Here is a 20,864-nt window from a genome sequence, read left to right as displayed (position 1 = left end):
CTGTAAAGTTCTCCTTTAAGCTACGACTATCTCAAAAGCGAGAAACATTGCAGCAGCTCTAAAGCTAGATGATGATTTCTCTGGTTCCATAGAAAGTGAAGGTGGTGGGTGACTAAAATCACTACACTGCGGTTGAAATGATGCTCACCAGAAATAAAACTGGTTACATCAGCTATATTTGGTTAATGATATTCACATTAAAGATCAGTCTTCTTATATTGGATACTAGTCCTATGTGCCTGCTATCTTAACATAGCGTATGCTATGCTGTTAGCATGGAGCAGTCTGGGGGACATGGATTTTTGTTGTTGTCCATGTTCTCATTACTTAATGGGAAGTTGACCCATGGACCAATTTCCCAGAAGCCTTCTATATTTCTTAAACTGTCCCCTGTCCCCGCCCAGAGGGTGATCTCATACCAGGCTGCGCGTTGGTGACTCTGACACACTGCCGAAACTGGATCGGCTCATCTGCGCCAAGGACGTCCCGTAGCGCAAGGCGGCGTAAATAGGGTCTACACGCCGGGCAGCCTCTGAAACTACACCCCCCCACACACACACACACACACACACACACACACACACACACACACACACACACACACACACACACACACACACACACACACACACACACACACACACACACACACACACACACACACACAACATGAGAGTCACACTTATACTGTATACATTGAGTACATGCAAGTATGTACATATGCCTGCATGCCACACACAAACACTAAGACACACACCGCCACACACACTTTCACAAGTACCGTCCATTAGTCATTGAGATTATGCTGTACATCATGACTATTCTGCCAATCTGGAGGAACCAGATGGTCTAAATATAACTGTAGTAACGCCGTCAGTCCCACACCAAAGTGACCCACTTTAAATCTGATAGAGGACAGCAGCCAGTCACACGTAAAGGTGACATCGAGACAGTCGAATGAAACTAGTTTTTAATTTATCTTTCAGTTTTAATTGAAGTAATGTATCCGGGGCTAGTTGAGTTTTAATTGAAGAAATCTATCTGGGACTAGTTGAGTGCCGGGAGTGACACTGACTACAAGATGAGATTCAAAATATGGAAATCGTCAAAAAGCCGTCATGGTAGAATGTCATGTTGATGGCAGAGCTACAACACTTTAATTGGAGTTAGGAATTAGGCCTGTTTCCATCCAGTTCAACACGAGCCAAATGAGGCTGGATCGACTTTTCTGCATGGCTGATGTGCTGTGTGTGTGTGTGTGTGTGTGTGTGTGTGTGTGTGTGTGTGTGTGTGTGTGCGTGCTCGTGTGCAGGCTTTAGTCATGGTCATTTGCAGTTTCATATTAAAACACCAGTGCTAATTCTGCACCAGGAAATTGTAGCGTGTGGCTGGCCAAAGTCGCTGGACGTGATAAAGCTCATTGCATTCTACACACGAATTGAGTGTAGCAGTCTGAAGTCACGTCTAACTATAAAGCAAGGAATCTGTGTGTGTGTGTGTGTGTGTGTGTGTGTGTGTGTGTGTGTGTGTGTGTGTGTGTGTGTGTGTGTATGTGTGTGTGTGTGTCTGTCTGTCTGTCTGTCTGTCTGTCTGTCTGTCTGTCTGTCTGTCTGTCTGTCTGTCTGTCTGTCTGTCTGTCTGTGTGAACCACTCATCCGATGTACAGTACTTTACACATGGCGGGTGTGTTGCTGGGGACCCAAAGAGAGGCAGTGTCAGATTTGGTCCAATTTGGACACGTGACACATTTGACACGTGACATTGAATTGGAACCAATCAGAACACGGCTTCACCATACTCTTCCTTCTATGTCTATGAGTGCAGAAACAGTTTTAAGGTGAATTTGGCATGTGAGAAAGCTTCATATTTGTCTTCATCCATCATTCACACCTATCTTTGTCTACCTTCATCCCTCATCCAGTTGTTTCTTCACAGCTGCATAGTCCAACCTGTGACTAATACAGTATCTCAACCTCATCTATGGATTTGTGCACACATACATGACCACACTATTTATGACGCTTTTTTATAGGAACAGTTGGCTGTGTGTGTGTGTGTGTGTGTGTGTGTGTGTGTGTGTGTGTGTGTGTGTGTGTGTGTGTGTGTGTGTGTGTGTGTGTGTGTGTGTGTGTGTGTGTGTGTGTGTGTGTGGCAGGTTACAGGCTCGGCTGGCCCTGGCACAGGCCCATGGTGCGATGCTTGAGGTGCTGGAGCTGTATAGGTTAATTGAGCCCTGATTCATGGATAGTCCAAGGAGGTGACAGCATGAGGCGCTATAGGCCGTATTCAGTGAGGAATGCAGTATGTGAGGTGAAGGACAATCTCTCTCGCACACACCTGTTCATTTGAAAGCAGGGCAACGTCATCTCTGAATAGTCACAGAAAGGAAGAACAAATGCAGCTCTTCGAGGCCAGAGGAGAGGACGCTCTAAAACCGTCTTCATCGGCACAGAAGAAGCCACGTGTTTTTAGCATAAAGCCTTCATCAAGGTTACATGACAGAGACTCAATGGATTTTAAAGTCATAATGAAGATCGTTTCAATGATGAACAGGACAAACACAGAAAGTGACTCTGTGCTGTAGGCATAATGAGAATCTTGAGCTTTCACAAATTCCAGATTCTTCACAAATGTGTAAATTTCAGCCAGTCGGAAAGTTTGACTCGATTCTACTCTACCAGCGGTACGGACCAATCAGCATCCGAGGAAGGAGGAGGCGGTCCTAAGTGGTTGCAAATAGGCCGACACACATTAAATCAATTCCCTACATCTATGGATATCACATTTTGCATTAGAACTCTTTGTTCATACCATTTAGAATACAGCTGAATTTCTTCCTCCTTTCAATTGCTTTTTTTCACTCACTCACACACATACACACACGCACGCACGCACGCACGCACACACACACACACACACACACACGCACGCACACACGCACGCACACACACACACACACACACACACATTTAATGGGGGAAATACATCTAAAAATTAACATACAACATACAAGAGCAAGCACAAAAATAAAAGACACAGAGACATGTACTGTATACACACAAACATTTGGTATTTGCTCTCTCTCTCTCACACACACACACACACGCACGCACACACACACACGCACACGCACACACGTGCGCACACACACGCACGCACACACACGCTGTGTACGCTCACCTTGGCTCGGTTGGACTTCCTTGACCACAGCCAGTTGGTCGTTGACGATAATCGGCGAGCTGTAGTTCCGCTTGAACGCCCCAGACTAATGGAGGAGAGGTGAAACCATGCAGGATGACTTTCCATCCCCATTACTTCCTGTTTATAGACCCCATTACTTCCTGTTTATAGACTGAGCTGTGCTGAGAAACTGCCTCTATGTAGCAATTCTAGGACATTAATGGAGTCATTTTAAAGCTACTGAATTGGAAACGCAGCGAGACCGCCAGTCAGTCACCGACAGTCAGTGAGGCTTGCGTTGACAGCGAGAGTTTAATTTCTGCCACCAAGCCACTAAAATAAAGCAAACATCAGCGTGGCCTTCCTGTGCCGCTACTTGTGAACCTGCACAGGTCCCACCTACCACAACGCTCGTTACTGCTGTGCTGACCAATCATTTGTGCACACACTCAGGCTGTACACACACAGGCACAGATGTGTGTGTGTGTGTGTGTGTGTGTGTGTGTGTGTGTTTCTGTGTATGTGTGTGTGCCCAGCCTTTTGTAATTTCACACTGAATTAAGCACAGTGAATGTCTCAGCTGAGATATCGACTTGTCCTCGCCCCTGACTTGCAGATGAGCTATTTGCTTTGTCATAATATGGTGAAGCGAGTAACACAATTTGGATCAATCATGTGAACGCCTTTGTTCCTATGAAGATGCTTTTTCAATCACTCCCTTCCTCAATCTCCTACCAGTCTCCGTCTCTCTCCCTCCCTCTCTCTCTGTGCTCCTCCACTAAACTGCACTAAACCCTTCTGGATCGCCTGCTTTTCAAATTTTCCAAGTGTGTTTTTCAGAAGGTCTCGCCTCTCGCTGCATGCCAATGTCCTCTGCCCCGCACCAGAGGATAAACACACAAGCCAGGGTAACAGTTTAGATGGATATCCAGTGTTTCAGGCCGCGCCCCAAAGGGAAAGCGATGCCCACTGAGTAATGGCTCCGTTCCGGCCACATCAGCGCTATCTTTTCACATATGCTGACTGAATACGACATTCTGCCCTTTACCATATATATCTGCTTCCTGTTAGCATTTTCACTCCAATCGCACGCATGCGGCTGAGACCTTAAGAAAGACAGACTGAGCCCTCAGGCCAAGACTGCACGACTCCCAAGTCTGTGTGTGCACAATGCTGTTTGCACTGATGTAATGCTAACGTAATACTTGGCAACATTTCGATACAAATAAATGTCTGTTTATGATTGATACAAAACAGTATGATTCAACCTACTGGATACCCAGTTCATGAAAGATTTATTTGCTGTGATGATCACTGGTAGCTCTTTCATGGGAAAAATGCCCTGGGGCCGAGGAAGTGATGTGTTTTCGTTTGTTTGGAATAAACAGAAGAAGAACTGGGTGGTTAGCATGAGCAGCTATACCCACAATGGCTGAACAAAGAAGAGAGCGCCACCTACAATGTTTTGTGTGCGCAAGCAAATATTGGCAGCAAACGCACCTTCCCGTGACACGGCTGCTGCGATAGCTCTGAAGTGCACCACAGGTGAGCAGCCATCTTGCAAGTTTTGCATCGAAGAGCTTGTTTGGAGTTACCTGCGGAAAAGGAGGGAGACGGGAGAGTGAGAGTGGAAGACGCAGACAAGAGTGAAGTGGGCGACACAGCAGACTGAATCCAGATAATGACACTCTTGAATACACGTATCTGATTTTTCATTATCCTATATGCAAAGTTTTTTTTATTCACAAAACAAAGGTTTTCTAAATCAATACCTGAGATCTCACCTTTTCTCATAGAACTGAATTCTCTACTTAAAGCAGCTACGGGGAACTTTCATTTTGTTTTGACTGTAGCGGCGCCTGTGGACAAAAGTGGTACTGTTCGCCGGAATGAAAACTGCATTTCCTGAACACAGAGGCTCCTCCCGCTGTGACGCATGCCAGACAGGGCTTCTCCGAGTCAGCGAGCCTCCCCCGCTGTTTTATTTACTGCATAAGTTTAACGACCCTTTTCATTCGCTGGCCGGAACAAAAGTGACAGTTTCACACGGACGTGACATGCGATGGACGCTGTGCCCGCTCAGCACGCAGGCATTTGGAATAACAATATAGAAATCGCCGATCTCCTCACCGATGGTCACATTTGCTGATGTAGGTAAGCTGTATGACATCAGTATTACAGTTTGACTGTTTCATAACCAGTTAATTCTCGTAGCTGCTTTAAATCACTCAGTGTATTAAACAACAACAACAAATAATAACAAGCTATTGAAACATTATGGAACTTTTTCCCTGAAACCTCAGACATGCTTATAGTTGTGTATATATGTACTCTGTTTTTTACCGTGGCGCTGGACCAGCCGGGGTCATAAGGTGGAAAAGTCAGTCAGTCAGTCAGTCAGTCACTCATGGACGTTTAGTGAGTTTATTGGGAAAATGGCCGTAACTAGGGATTGGAAGGTGCTAGAGAGTCGGGATTCAAGGGGTGGGTATGATTAGTGGCTGGCGGATATGGGTGGTGTTTGGGGGGGAAGGGCCATGGTCTAAACGTTTTGCGCTTGTTTATTTTTATTTAGGGTGTATTCACACCTATCTCGTTTGGAGCAGTTGTTCCGAAACAGAGAGCATTTTACCCCTTGGTGCAGTTCGTTTGGGGGAGTGTGAACACAGCAATCGCACTCGGATGCGGGACAAAACAAGCGGCCCGAGATCGCCAAGAAAGGGTGGTCTCGGTCCGCTTTAAACGAACTCTGGTAAACCAGCTGCCATAATCAGCTGCGCTGTGCGTAATGGCCTGAAGAATGATAATTTTTATCGTTTAAAAACAACATCTTCATTCAGATCCTGTTTTGGCAACCTGTGAAACTAGCGTTTGCATGGATAAACTTTGGGGGATGTTTGCATCATCACTTAAGCAGTTTGAACTCGATCAACTTATCTGGTCTCCATTAAATAAATGAAAACAAGTCGTGGTAATCAGAGCCAGCGTTCCTTGTGATAAGATTGTCTGGTTCAATCAGACAATCAGACTGATTGCATGTCTTCCTCGAAATGTCCGTAGGCTATTATTAAATTATTTATTCATATTTTATTCCTGACAGGACAGGTGTTCATATGCGTAATCCTCTGAAGTCTCCATGATAGTAATAGCAGAAGTTGCAAGGGTCTTTGATCTTCTATCTCCAAATTCACGATAGATAGCCTAAATAAATAAATAGTAAATAAATACCTTTCTCCCTCTGTCTCTCTCCCGATCCCTCCCTCTTTCTTTCTCTCTCTCTCTCTCGCCCGACGTAGCCTACAATGTAGCTCTAACAAAACGCATTCTTATAATCATATAGGAAAATCTCTGGGAATTATTTTTTCCATCCCGAGAGGCTATCTCCTGGCCAATCCAGGAGGCTTGGCAATACTATTTGGACCGTTTGATTTGTGGCTGTGTGAACACAAACGAACCAAGGCACAAATGCAACAATTGTATCAATTAAGCCCCTGAATCAGAACAAAGCAAACAACCTAGAGGTGTGAATACACCCTATATTGTCTTTTAAACGTTTCTTTCTATGTTCCTCATATACATTTGTCCTTACATTTGATCTGTGTGCTGCTGTTTACCTGAATGTTTGTATAGTAGCCTTTTATTAATAATAATAATAATGATAATAATAATACATAATAAAAATCAACACACAAACACACACACGCACACACACACACACACACACACGCGCACGCACGCACGCACGTACGCACGCACCCACGCACGCACGCACACACACAGCCAAGGAAGCAATAATAAACAAAAGTGGCCTGAGGTTATACAAGCACATTCTGCTCGGCTCAGGTAGAGAGTTTAATCAAGCACGCTGGCCCAGTTATATTAAGCCATGGGCAGCCATGCTAAATGAGCAGCAGCTCCTCTTCCAAAACAACATGCAGAGCAGCTGCAGATATTTCAGTTGTAATCAGTTTGGCTTTGACTCGTCCACTGTTCATCTCTCCTACCACATGCCTCGCTAATACAAGCTCAAATTTTGTCCATATAACACACAGGGAGGTTGCCAGCAAAAGCAGTCAGCATGCTGACTGGTACCACTGAAGTCAATGCTGACTGGTTTTCTCTCGAGTGGCAACCTCCCTGTGTTTTACATGGACAAAATTCCCCTGTGTTTCAACTGGCATGAAGGTGAGTAGATGATGACAGAAGTGATATTTTTGGGTGAACTGTTCCGGTCCTTTACGTATTGAGATGTTCCTGCTCATTCTTCAGCTATTGAGATTCCTGTTCTGTAGTGGACATTTTTAAGATGAAGGGGTTGAGTCCACGTTTACCCCTCCAAAAAAGCAGGATACATTTGTAGTTTTATAGTTGATGTGGATTATATCACTGGTGGTGTCTGTGACTGAGCAAAGCCAATACACAAACAACAAACAAACAAACAAACAAACAAACAAACAAACAAACAAACAAACAAACAGTGTGGCTCGATGCAATTGCTTTTACTTTGAGCAAGAACTAATCTTTGTTAGCTCCTTGGCTGGCTTCACAACAGAGATAGAGCTGGGTCTGTGCATGGGGGGGCGGTGATGAAATACAGCTAGAGTAAGCTGGTGTGTTACAAAAATAAAACCATGATGTGTGCAAAATAAAGCTCTGGAGCACAAGCAGGCTGAGGAGCGGGACGGGGTCTGTAATCAATCATGGCAAGTAGAGAGCATAGAGCATGCTGCCTGGGCTGGGCCTGCTGCCTGTCATGGATAAAAGCATTCACACACCAGCACCGTCTGTTTTCACACAACAGCACAGTCTGTTCAGCTAACCATTTCTTCAGTTAGGCTGTAGTATAAACACTGTGCTGCCATTGCGCTGAATGTGAAGTGTCTGTGAGAGGTTGCAAATACCCATCGTAAAACAAGTCATTTAGTCTAGTCTTTCCTTAATAACAAGTGGGAAAAAATCTGCTGGTGAGGTGAGATCATTCTTTCTAATACAGTTTCAAGAGCTTTCTTAAACAAGTGACACTATCTTCATCGTCTACAGGAGTCATCTATCTACATCTCACGCTGGTCTATCAGACCTTTGCTACAGCAGCTTTAAAGATTATTCAACACTAGACCAAATGACTTGTTGATGGATATTCTTTTGCTGTAGTAATGTAAGTTGCAGGTAAGGTCTAACATGTTTAATGGTCTTATTTATAAGAGTTGGTGTTTACCATCTGCACTGAGAAGCCTAAAGGATAGTATAGAGGGGCCCGACATATAGTGAACACTGCGGCGGAGCGTTCTTTCTCCCTGGGGGGGTTAGACTCAGCAGCACCTTACCCAGTATCATGATCTTGCAGTGCTGGCAGTTGGTGGGCTTGCGAAAAGCATGCTCCTGGAAACAGTGGGTTATCTGAGGCCTGGGAGGCTTGGTGGACAGCGACGGGGAAAGGCTGAGGGAGGGCGAGTGGGAGCAGACGGACAGGTTCGGGCTGAGCGAACTGGGCGAGATGGAGGGCGAGCGCTCGTCGACGACAGGAGAGCCGGGCGGCAGCGGGGGGGACGGGGGCGGAGGGTCGGTGATGAAGTCCGGGGGTAGACGGGCCTCGCTGTAGGACCTTTGGAAGAAGTTCTCCACACTCTTACTGCGCATGATGCTCTTGAAAGACAATGAGCGTTTCAGTCTCTGGAGCTACACGCACACACACACACACACGCACACACACACACGCACACACGCACGCACACACGCACACACACACACACACACACACACACACACACACACACACACACACACACACACACACACACACACACACACACACACACACACACACACACACACGGAGACAGAGTAGGGGGAGAAAAACATTAAGAATAAACAATGGACAAAGCAAGAAGAGTGCGCTACTATTGACCAATTACCCCCTCAGGAAATCACAGGCAATATAGCAGCCTCCATAAACGCTCCACGTTGTTCTGATGTGCACACCGTGGGGAAAGAGGAGGACTCGTGAAATATAATAACGTCTCATCAGGAAACAACACAATAAAAGCGGCGCCGCCTGCACCTTCCCTCCAGTGAGAACAAGCCTTGCTTTTGCACAGTCACATTGAACAGGGTGGCCTGTGCGTTTGGCCCGTGGTCAAACAAGATAAGGCCTTTCTTTGACTTGTATGTATCGAGGAGCGGCGTGTGTAAATGCCATTTCCTTGGCATGGGATTGGGCGGCAGAGGGCTCGGCAGATGAAAAGAAAGAAGACAGTTTGCACAGCCTTATCTTCTATCAACAGCCTGTCCTCTGGCCCCTAATCTGAATTATCTGATGGAGCCGCTTCATGCTTCCCACTATACACACAGGGCCCATGGAGCACCTTACCTCATTGGCAGGGCTGCTCTCTATACAGTGAAGACTGCTCTCTATACATTAAAGACCGCTCCCTATACAGTAAAGACTGCTCCCTATACAGTGAAGACTGCTCCCTATACAGTAAAGACTGCTCCCTATACAGTAAAGACTGCTCCCTATACAGTAAATACTGCTCTCTATACAGTAAAGACTGCTCCCTATACAGTAAAGGCAGTGATTCACAACCTTAATCATATCAAGGACCCCCTCATGTAGTAGGCTAGACATTAGGCCCACAGACCCGCATTTCACACAAATCTGAGAATATTTGTATGCCTCCGCCGGTGATAGCCAGGCCAGAGGCATTATGGTGTATTCCATGTACGTACACTATGGCCATGTTCACATTACAGGCCAATCTGATTTGCTGATAAAGTCATTACAGTAATCATCATTATCTTGATTGGTTTCCCAAATCTGATTTGAGAGTGTGTCCGCACTGCCACAAATCTGATTCTCAAGTCGGATCTGTGTGTCCAGACCTAAACAGCCTATCTGCATGGGTTGCTATTGTAACGATGTGGGCATCAGTAAATACGTACGTTGGTGACATGGTTTTCCTGCACAGAAGCATTTGATGACGAGTTGCGAGTGACGTTCAAATCAGATTTGGTGGATCTGCGCGTCCGCACTGAAGTTACATCAGTCGAAAGCAGATTGGAAACTACCTCCTATGTGGTTTGGGACAAGTGACACAACTCAGACTTGGAGCGTCCAGACTCATAAAACCAATCTGGATAAAGTCACTAATAGGTCACTAAAGTTCACAAATCAGATTTGGCCTCCTAGTCTGAACATGGCCTAAGTACACAGTATCTAACCGAGTGAATGTGAGTCCTCTTGAGTCCTGAGTGGTAGCGAGTAAGTTGGTTAAAGTCACTCTCCAGTATAAAGTCCCATTCACCAGCTCCACCAAGGGAGCTAGCTCTCTTGGGCTTGCGGTTAGCGTGTGCGCTTTGCAAGCGGGAGATCGGTGGATTGAATCCCACCTCCACCCCTGGGCTAGCAGTCAACATGGGTTCCTGCTAGTACTGTCAACACAACGCAGTCCGTCCATCCCTCCGATGCTCGTTAACGCAATATCTCAGGAACGCCTTGACGGAATCTCTTCAAATTTGGCTCAAACGTCCATTTGGACTCAAGGATGAATTGATTAGATTTTGGTGGTCAAAGGTCAAAGTTCCGTTACATGCTCGTTAACGCAATATCTCAGGAATGCCTTGAGGGTATTTCTTCAAATTTGGCGCAAACCTCCACTTGGACTGGCATGGGCATAGTGAGGGAAAGGGGCGGGGGACTTGTAGAGTGGGGAACCGCGAGGCGGTTATTTCTAGTTTATTGTTAATTGCGATTTTCTTATTTCTTATTATTCTAGGTATAGAGATGACAGTGAAACGAATAGCCTAGTCTACATTTATTCTACATTCTCTCATTGTGTTAACTTATTGTAAATAATGGCGAAGTTTAACAATTCATACTTTTGCTGTGGACCCCCTGGAAACCCCTCAAGGTCCCCTGGTGGACCCCGGACCCCATGTTGAGAACCACTCCCCTATGGCCTTCATGATTTACACACACACACCCACACACGCCTGCAAACATACAACAACATCGCATCACATGTTGCTGTATCCCTCTGCTGTGAATTGACGTGACTAGCCTTGCTTGTATCTGTATCTTATTAGCTGTATTGAGTGAAAGTTCCTGGATGATTGATGGCCACTGCATTTCAACAGCCGGACGATCAGCCGACAAAACGTCACATCAATGACCATCACTCCTGGACACTCTGCTCTCAGCATCCAGCCAGCATTGATTAGCTAGATAAATGCATGTCTCCTGACACTCGGCCCTGGGTCTGGGCACAGAGAGGATGATGCTTTCCCCCCGGGGAAGCGGGTTATTTGATACCAACATGCAGTGGCAAGGGGGCATCATAGACAGACAGGCAGACAGATAATCAGTAAGCCACAGACAGACAGACAGGCAGACAGGCAGACAGACAGACAGACAGATAATCAGTAAACCACAGACAGGCAGACAGACAGACAGACAGACAGACAGGCAGACAGATAATCAGTAAGCCACAGACAGGCAGGCAGACAGATAATCAGTAAGCCACAGACAGGCAGACAGACAGACAGACAGACAGACAGATAAACAGTAAGCCACAGACAGGCAGACAGACAGGCAGACAGACAGATAATCAGTAAGCCACAGACAGGCAGGCAGACAGACAGACAGACAGACAGACAGACAGACAGACAGACAGACAGACAGACAGATAATCAGTAAGCCACAGGCAGACAGACAGACAGATAATCAGTAAGCCACAGACAGGCAAACAGGCAGACAGACAGACAGACAGACAGACAGACAGACAGACAGACAGACAGACAGACAGATAATCAGTAAGCCACAGGCAGACAGACAGACAGATAATCAATAAGCCACAGACAGGCAGACAGGCAGACAGACAGACAGACAGACAGACAGACAGACAGACAGACAGACAGACAGACAGATAATCAGTAAGCCACAGTCAGACAGACAGACAGACAGATAATCAGTAAGCCACAGACAGGCAAACAGGCAGACAGACAGACAGACAGACAGACAGATAATCAGTAAGCCACAGGCAGACAGACAGACAGATAATCAGTAAGCCACAGACAGGCAGACAGGCAGACAGACAGACAGACAGACAGACAGACAGGCAGACAGACAGACAGGCAGACAGACAGACAGACAGGCAGATAATCAGTAAGCCACAGACACTCCCTGTGCACACAATCTGTCTGCCTGCGCTCATGTCAGCTCCGCTCCAAACATAATGACTTCACAGAGAGATGCTGTTTACAGCTCTTTGTCCCTGGGAATAACAGATGAAAACAGTTTGTCACTGTGTGTGTGTGTGTGTGTGTGTGTGTGTGTGTGTGTGTGTGTGTGTGCGTGTGCGTGCGCGCGCGCGCGCTGCGTGCGTGCGTGCGTGCGCGTGTGCAAGGGCACGTGCGTGTGTCTAGCACTTTGTTGTTTTTTCCTTATCTGCCTTATTCCAATGCTTCCCTATACAACTGTGCTCTATCTCAGTGGTTCTAAAATTAAGTTTCAGGGGGTCCCCATTAAAAAGGGGGATCATTTATTTTCACTATAATTCCATCCATGAGTAACACATTACAGAATGCATGACTATTTTGGTCTGTAATACTGTAAAACATCTAAAAGTAAAAAAAAATATATATATATCTTATCAGATGGGGGACCCTGGGAAAGAATCATATCAAATGGGGGTCCGTGGTCTAATTTGTGTCAGTTTAGGGGCCCTTGATGTGAAAATGTTTGAGAACCACTGGCTTATCTCACTCTTTACTGGAGCTTGATAGAGTGTTATGACATGTCAGCAGTGAGTGGAGAGATGATGGAGGACAGCAGTCTCTCTCTCTCTCGGAGGCAGTTCCCTGTGCACGAGCCAGATATTATCATGACATTGCAGGCGATCAATATTGCATATTGGACTATGACACATTCTACCAAGAGTATATAATGTAATTTGTAACAGTCTGGTTTTCACTCTGACTCACTCATCCTCATCCACGAGACATCCCACAGACATCATCACAGCGACTGGAATGAGATGACACACATGATTGGATACTGTACGTACCGATGACCTGGATCAAATGTGGCGTCACATTGGCGTGGGCTCAGAAGCGTCACCCTCTCTGCTAATATTACTGTAAAATGCAAGTTAACAGGACTGATTTTCAAGCTCGCACACTCAGACACACAGCCACACTCAGACACACAGCCGATTCCATTAGCTGTAATTGAGACACATGCTCTATAGGCGCAGCTCGAGCTGCCACGCCAACACTCATCTGCTCTGATTGGGAGAGAGAGAGAGAGAGAGAGAGAGAGAGAGAGAGAGATCAGTGCAAACATGTGAGAAACTTGGGAACGCAACTGTGTGTCAAAGCGCCTTTGTGTCATGTGCAGTGTGACGGCAGATACAAGCCCTGGGCACAATCATCAATGTTAAGGCTTTATCTTGTTTGTCTAGGGCTTCCAACGGCCTTATTGTGTTATACATTGTAATTTTTGAAGCAAATACATAAAGCAACTGCTTTCCATCCTGACAGAACCGGAAGTTCCAGCTTATGTATATTTGCTTTGAAAATTAAAATGTCTCGTAATTTTACATTATTATTTCATAGCGTGGTGAATGCACGAGTCACAACATGTACATGAGAGTACATAGGAGTGTTTTGGTGCTGTTGTAATGTGTATTTGGTGACTTAACGGGGGTAGTAGGCTAGCGATTCCCGCGGCTACCAGTCATTGTGCTAAGCTAACTAGCAGGAGGGGCGCATCGCTACTTTATACTGCACGCACAGAGAAGAGAAGGGCATGTATCTTTCTTCTTGTCTAACTATCTGGAATATGGCAAATAGGCGAATCTCTCAAAATGCATGTTCCTTTAAAACGGACATTTCTACAGCGTAGCCGGTCTTCATCCATGTATGCTGATGAACTGAGATGTATGGAAGGGATGTGGACAATGCAAACGCGTACTCAATTACATCCTTACTCTTCGTCTCTCTGTATTTCGTGATGCACCTCCATTTATGTCTTTGTCCTTCACAAACATACACACACACACACACACACACACACACACACACACACACACACACACACACACACACACACACACACACACACACACACACACTTCATGACTGTTTACTTATTTATACTTATTTATGAGGTGCTTGCAGTACAGAGTATGTGAAAAACGTGTGGTATGCTCTGGAACAGTTACAGCGCCAGTGACGCACAGATCAATCTGCTAAGTTTCAAATCTGTTTTACAGCCTCCGAACTGCTGAAAGTCCCCCCCCCCCACCCCAAAAAAAGACCTGTTTTCTATGCAAGTGTTTATCGCTCAATAAATGATTTATGTGACTCACAAATGACTCACGACAGCATGTCAAATGCATAACATTGCTCAGATGTACGCGGACCTGCACTGTCAATATCCTCCGAGCAGCGCAAATCCCACTCTGATGCAGACCAGAGGCATTCTTGCTGTCTCAGTGGAGGCATAATTGCCTGTGTTTGTCACCTCTTCGATCCATACACCAGCCCCCATACATTCTCACGTGTACATAAATGTCCAAAATCAATGCAGTATTGAGGGATCAACAGGCTATATGGCCATAATTCAGTGAAGCAGCTTTTAAAATGTGATTCTTCCTCTCTCTGTCAGAATTCACCGGGCACAGCCGGAGATATATATATTCCAGCATGCCAAGAGGTCAAGACTGAGCAACGAAGGCTTGGTCCCACTGGGGATGCAATGATAAACACCCGCACAGCTATAACGATTTATTCTAGACTGTGCTAGAGGATTCACCCAATGTCAAACGTGAGAACAAAATGTCGAAACAATGTCACAAAGGGAATAGCTAATTCACTAATTCCAGGTATTTCATCATTTTAGAGGCTGTAGGAGGGGTGGCAGGGTGTAACAGTGCAGTGAGGACGTAGTCTCCTGGCTCGATTCAGTTCTAGGTCATCAAAGAGAATAATGTGGTTACAGACCACATCATCATCCTCAGGTGCTAGGTGCATGATTTCTTTGGGGATCAAATTCTTCGGGTCTTTGTCGCACAGCTTGCGTCGTAGGTGGTTGATTCAAAACGGAACAAGCAAATAATAAACTACTCTCTCTGACTTTTTTCAGTTCAAAAAAGTCCAAGCGTTTATTGTTACTATGCTTTGGTTTAATGGAAGCAAAGCTCTTTGGAAAATGTAGTCTCTGTTCACTTTCCTTTGCCAGTTGCCACTATGCAACCCCCCCCCCCCAGACTCAGCTGGGGCCCTTCGTCTTCGCCCACTAACCGATCAGCTTCGCCCCAGCAACTCATCATTCCCCCATTTGACTCACCCAATCACTGTCCACACACCAGGCCCAGGCCCAGGCCCAACACAATGCCTGTCAGTCTCACACAAAGGGGGATGCTATTTCTGAATGAGGAACAGTGACGAGTATCTCCCAAACAGGTACTTTTCTTCAAATGGTTAGTGACGCACAACTCAAGGTTCAAGTTTTCTTTATTTTCATCTCCCTAGGGAGACATTTGTTTCAGAGTAAGGGCCAGCTGCATACATACATACATACATACATACATACATACATACATACATACATACATACATACATACATACATACAGTTTAACAATACAACATACAACATTACACCATTGCACATACACCCGTTATAAAGTGCTCACTGCTCACTAATTAATTTCATTTATCAGTCTGATTGACTGAGGAACGAATGAATGTTTGTATCTATTATACCTACAGTACACAGAGGTACCCTGTATCTCCTGCCAGATTGCAGTAACTCGTGCTCAGAATTCAGTACATGAGAGGGGTCAGATAAGATTTTGCGAGCTTGTCTCATCGTCGCATCGTCACAATAAAAGCGTAGACACGGTGAATGTGTGGCCGTTTCTTGTGGCCACACGCACTGTGTCCAGCTCACACCCTTGTGACAATGCCACCAAAGTGTCACATCAATTTTCATCACAGCAGTGAAGGTGTTACATTAATTAATGAAGACCTTGGCCCTCTTCGACTAACTGCCCTGCTCAGCTCTGTCGACTGTCTTACCCCCCTGCATCTGAAGAGAAAACACAACCATGTAAATAAGCATTAACTGACCCTTGAAGATGAGCTGAACCCAAAAATGACTTTTTATTTTATTTTAGTTCAAATACCTGGGTATTCAGTGCACCTATTTAATAATGTATGCAAAAAAATACACAAAAATTGAATTTAATATCAGACACATTAGTTAAATGTTAATTAAGGGTTAGTTCATGCCTATTAGGCATAACCCTTACCCTGATTGTAAAGTGTTACCATTATTTTTATAGCATATTTTGTGTGTGTGTGTGTGTGTGTTTTTTTTATCAATCACAAAGCTGTCAAGACTTGGGCGCGCAGCGCATATCAATTAACATTACTTACCATTTCACTTTAGAGCTGCTACAACTTCTCATTTTCTCTTTAGAGATAATGCTAGGCACCTACTATCACTCCACATACAGAACTGGGGTGAGCAATCTACCAGGAACACATTGAGGATTTGGGTGCCTATGTTCTTATCACTTATAACAGGTAAGTTGGCCAATTTCCCAAACCCTTGCTGGACTCCTGTACTCCTGTAAGGCTCTTATATCTCTCCTCCTGCGTTGGGCTTAGGGAACAGCTTCACCACCACCTGTGCACTTTGATTACAGGAGAGGCACCTGAAGCGGCAACAGGCCTGGGAGTTTGTGCGGCTCTGAACGAGGAGCCACACACTACAGGCTGATGGCTGCTGCTGCTCAAGCATCTCAGCTGCCTCTTCACAGACACACATCTGCCAGGCTTGGCGATGGACCACAGTGCAGAGTCCCTACTTCATTCACTGTTAATCCTCTGCCACCATCTCCTGCACTGTTTTTTATTTAAATCTCTCATATATCCATCTATGGTAAATCTGCTGCAGGCTGATTTCAGGCAGCATCTGTTATCACAACTCCCTCTGTCTCCCTGTCATTCTTTTGGTTGGTGTAGCTACACTGTGTGTAGTATATATGTCTCTGATTAGATCGCTTCATGAGAATCAAACCCAGAGGCTCCCTTTTGATTTGATTTGATTTTTATTTGGATCTCTTTTAGCCTATTGGCTAATCTTCCAAGAGTCCCTTTTCACTTGATTAATTAGAGATGGACAGCTAGATGGGTTTAGGCGGGCATACTGAGGTAAGGGACATGGGGCCGGTTGCACAAAGCACCTTAAGTTAAGAGTTTCCTTAGAGTCCGAGTTAAGGTGTCCATAAAATAAAATTGGTTGCACAAAACACCCTTAAATCTTGTGCTTATGTTTTCCTTAAAATGTTTAACCTTAAGGAGAAGATTTAATGGTGTTTTGCGCAAACCGATTTTATTTTATGGACACCTTAAATCGGAAAGGAAAGTCTTAACTTACAGTAACGTGCTTTGTGCAACCGGCCCCTGGTGTATATGAGGCCATTTACACCTGGCGTTAACATGCGTTTTCTACAATCTGATTGCAGAAATGGTTGCCCTCTCAATCCGCATAAAGTTGCTGTATCCAGATTGAGAGGACACATTGCATTTACACTTGTGTACTGTGTACACAATGCATCCCTGACCACCTCCGGAGGTGGTTTGGCCGATTAGATTGCAATCCTTCTTCAATGCGTTTTGGGGGTGTTTACACCTGGCATTTCAAGTGATAAAACACAATCTGATTGCAATCTGATCACAGAAAATGCATGTTAACGCCAGGTGTAAATGGCCTCTATGTGTATTATATGGGCATTTGAGGAAGACATTCTCCTGAACCTCAGCATCTCCTGGGACCAGACCTTGGTTCACGTCAGAGAACAGCTGATATTTACTGCAATATCCTCCTAATAGATTCCTAAACAACTATATGGGTGCAGATTTGCGTCGACCCTTCAGTGGGTGCTGGGCTGATTGAATTCTGGGCATTTAAAGGGAGCTAAAATGATGTGACAATTAACAAACTAACCTAACCTAATAATAGGTGGCTTGTGAACAGTATGTACAGTATGTACAGTATGTACTGTGTGTGTGTGTGTGTGTGTGTGTGTGTGTGTGTGTGTGTGTGTGTGTGTGTGTGTGTGTGTGTGTGTGTGTGTGTGTGTGTGTGTGTGCGCGTGCATGCGTGCGTGTGCGAGAGGGGTGAAGGTAGGCTGAGACAAAAGCTTGGTTCAAGGAAAGTTGTCTTCATAGGCCTAATAATGAATGAAGTGTTGTAAAAGCATTCCATGTGAAAAGCATGCAGCCCTTCACAAAGCTTTATACTGGGTGGGCTCTTCAAATCTCGTTTGTGTCAATAACTAAAATGGAATCATATTGTGAAGATGATTGAGGCAGAGCTATACACAGAAACTCAAACTGTGCAGGCTACACAAATAGAGGAATTGCAGCTATTCTGAAGGTTACATCTCTGCTTATTGTAGTGTGATCACCTACAACTTGCTTGAAAGAGTTATTATTTGACACAATGAGCATGAACATGCAGCGATGTAGTGTGTGTGTGTGTGTGTGTGTGTGTGTGTGTGGGGGGGGGGGGGGGTCTCAGGGGGTCATTAATCACCATAAAGCAAAGAATCACCAATACAATACATAATAAAACATTAATTCAGCTTAAGATCCATCCCTTAAGTAACTTCCACCTGATACTCCTTATTATAATGTATTCAGTGAATTTATACTGCAAAGATTCATAAACACTATTTGACAAAGAAAAGGGTGGGTACAAGGCTGGGTTTAGTCTGCATTGAATCCGGAAACTGACATCAGACCTGACGTGAGGGGTTATGCACTCATGATGAAAGCACCTGAAATCATGTCATGATGTAACAATGATGTAATTATTGACATCAAATACATGGGTTAATAAGAGTACAAAAATAGCCATAACCACAAAACCATCGATTAGTCTACAGGATTCCTCCAAGGAGTGGAGGAAACTCAGAAAAGTTTCTCAGCTCCTAATTCGCTTAGAGATTCATGTAGGCTATCGAACATTTTATGAAAAACAAACAAACCAAATAAACAAACAAAACAAACCCAGGCCCGGTTCTACTGGGGTGCAAGAGCATGCATTGCACCCCAGTTTAATATTTTGCACCCTCAGTTAAAATTTGAATCCACAGCCGATATTACGGTCTTTCAGAGGCTGTAGCGGCCACATTTTTTTAAGCTAGTGAAGATACTGATGTCATATGAAACTAGAAGACCTACGGCATCCAGTGGTACCAACCATGTTAACCTAACCTGTCGAGAAAGGGGCTAAATAATGCTCCAAATGTAGGCAAAATGTTAGCGAGGGAAAAACTGGTATGACCATTCTCAAAGGGGTCTCTTTCAGAGGCTCAGTTTTAAAGAGAGTGAATATATCATGGTATCATATGAAACTAGAAGACATAAGGCATCCATTAGTACCAAACATGCCAAGGGAAGGGACCAAATAACGCTCCAAACTTAGGCTACATTTTGATGAGAGAAATACTGGCATAGCCATTTACAAAGGGGTCCCTTGACCTCTCACCTCAAGATATCTGAATGAGAATGGCTTATATGGCCTACCCACAGGTATCCCCTTCACATGCCCACTTTATGCTAATCCCATATAGTTTTTGACAAAAACCATGCCATTTTTTTGCATGCAATATAAATGTATTATTTCCGCATAATTCTATTTGAATATTTCTGCATAGTGGGTCCCTAAACCTTGGAATTGCACAAATTGGGTATGACTGGAAAGCTGAGACTCTAGGTGGATTCAATGAACCCAATTGTATTCATTCATGTGTGATGTTAGTCTCCATCCTAGCCATTTCATTAGTGAGACCATTTTTCGAAACCTCATCTGTTCATCAGGGACCACGCTCGGGACCCCGACCATAACACCTATACTACACTATTATGTTTCATTGATGTGATGTTGCCAGCCTGCACTCACTACTGCACCCCCACTAAATCCAGGTGCACCAGTCATTCACACACACGCACGCACGCACGCACGCACGCACGCACGCACGCACGCACGCACGCACGCACGCACACACACACACACACACACACACACACACACACACACACACACACACACACACACACACACACACACACACACACACACACACACACACACACACACACACACACGAGACTGTGTGTAGCCATAGGCTGTTGCCTGCTTACCTTGGATGCATGCGTCGGGTGGATGGGCATGGTGTTTGGAGAGCGCTGGAGCTGCGGCTCGCTCTCCAGCTCATTGTTCTCAGTCATCATCGGTATTGTGGTAGAAGATCGGTTGAGACACAAAACAGTAGACAGTTTTAACTCCTCAAAGTGTGACGTGTCGCTAGGGAATGTCCGTCTTCAGCCATATATGAGCTTGACAAAGTGTGACAGATCCACATCACAGGGACTTGTGCGCGCAGCGAGGTGAACGCATGATATCCATTTGCTCTCCACACACACAAAACTATAGAGGTTGATTATCCGATTTACACACACACATAAATGCACACACGCATAGCCTACACAGCAGGTTTATATCTTGAGCAAGTCATGTATTCCGGAGGTTTACTTGCATTGGTCCTTGGTGCGCAAAGCCCCAGTGTGGTACAGTCCCAGATGCCAAAAGGTTTCAAGCAGCAACAA

At 45.0% G+C, this 20,864-nt stretch overlaps 1 protein-coding gene across 1 annotated transcript in view; it reads right to left on the bottom strand.

Annotated features, from left to right (window-relative positions):
* The window catches only part of LOC310787650 (SH3 and cysteine-rich domain-containing protein 2-like), a gene marked incomplete at both ends in the record, with an annotated part of 33,621 nt that extends 13,132 nt beyond the window's left edge, over positions 1-20,489 (bottom strand). Inside the window, 5 exons of the mRNA XM_083649128.1 lie at positions 420-532; positions 3,181-3,265; positions 4,681-4,775; positions 8,505-8,856; positions 20,400-20,489. Of these exons, the coding sequence (XP_083505254.1) occupies positions 420-532; positions 3,181-3,265; positions 4,681-4,775; positions 8,505-8,856; positions 20,400-20,489 (735 nt within the window). The remainder of the gene's footprint in view (positions 1-419; positions 533-3,180; positions 3,266-4,680; positions 4,776-8,504; positions 8,857-20,399) is intronic.
* Between the last annotated feature and the right edge of the window lie 375 nt (positions 20,490-20,864).

This window comes from Poromitra crassiceps (assembly GCF_964638095.1).
Source record: "Poromitra crassiceps genome assembly, chromosome: 13".
Lineage (NCBI taxonomy): Eukaryota > Metazoa > Chordata > Actinopteri > Beryciformes > Melamphaidae > Poromitra > Poromitra crassiceps.
The sequence above is the reverse complement of the archived record's forward strand: the minus strand, read 5'-3'. Positions and strand labels throughout refer to the sequence as shown.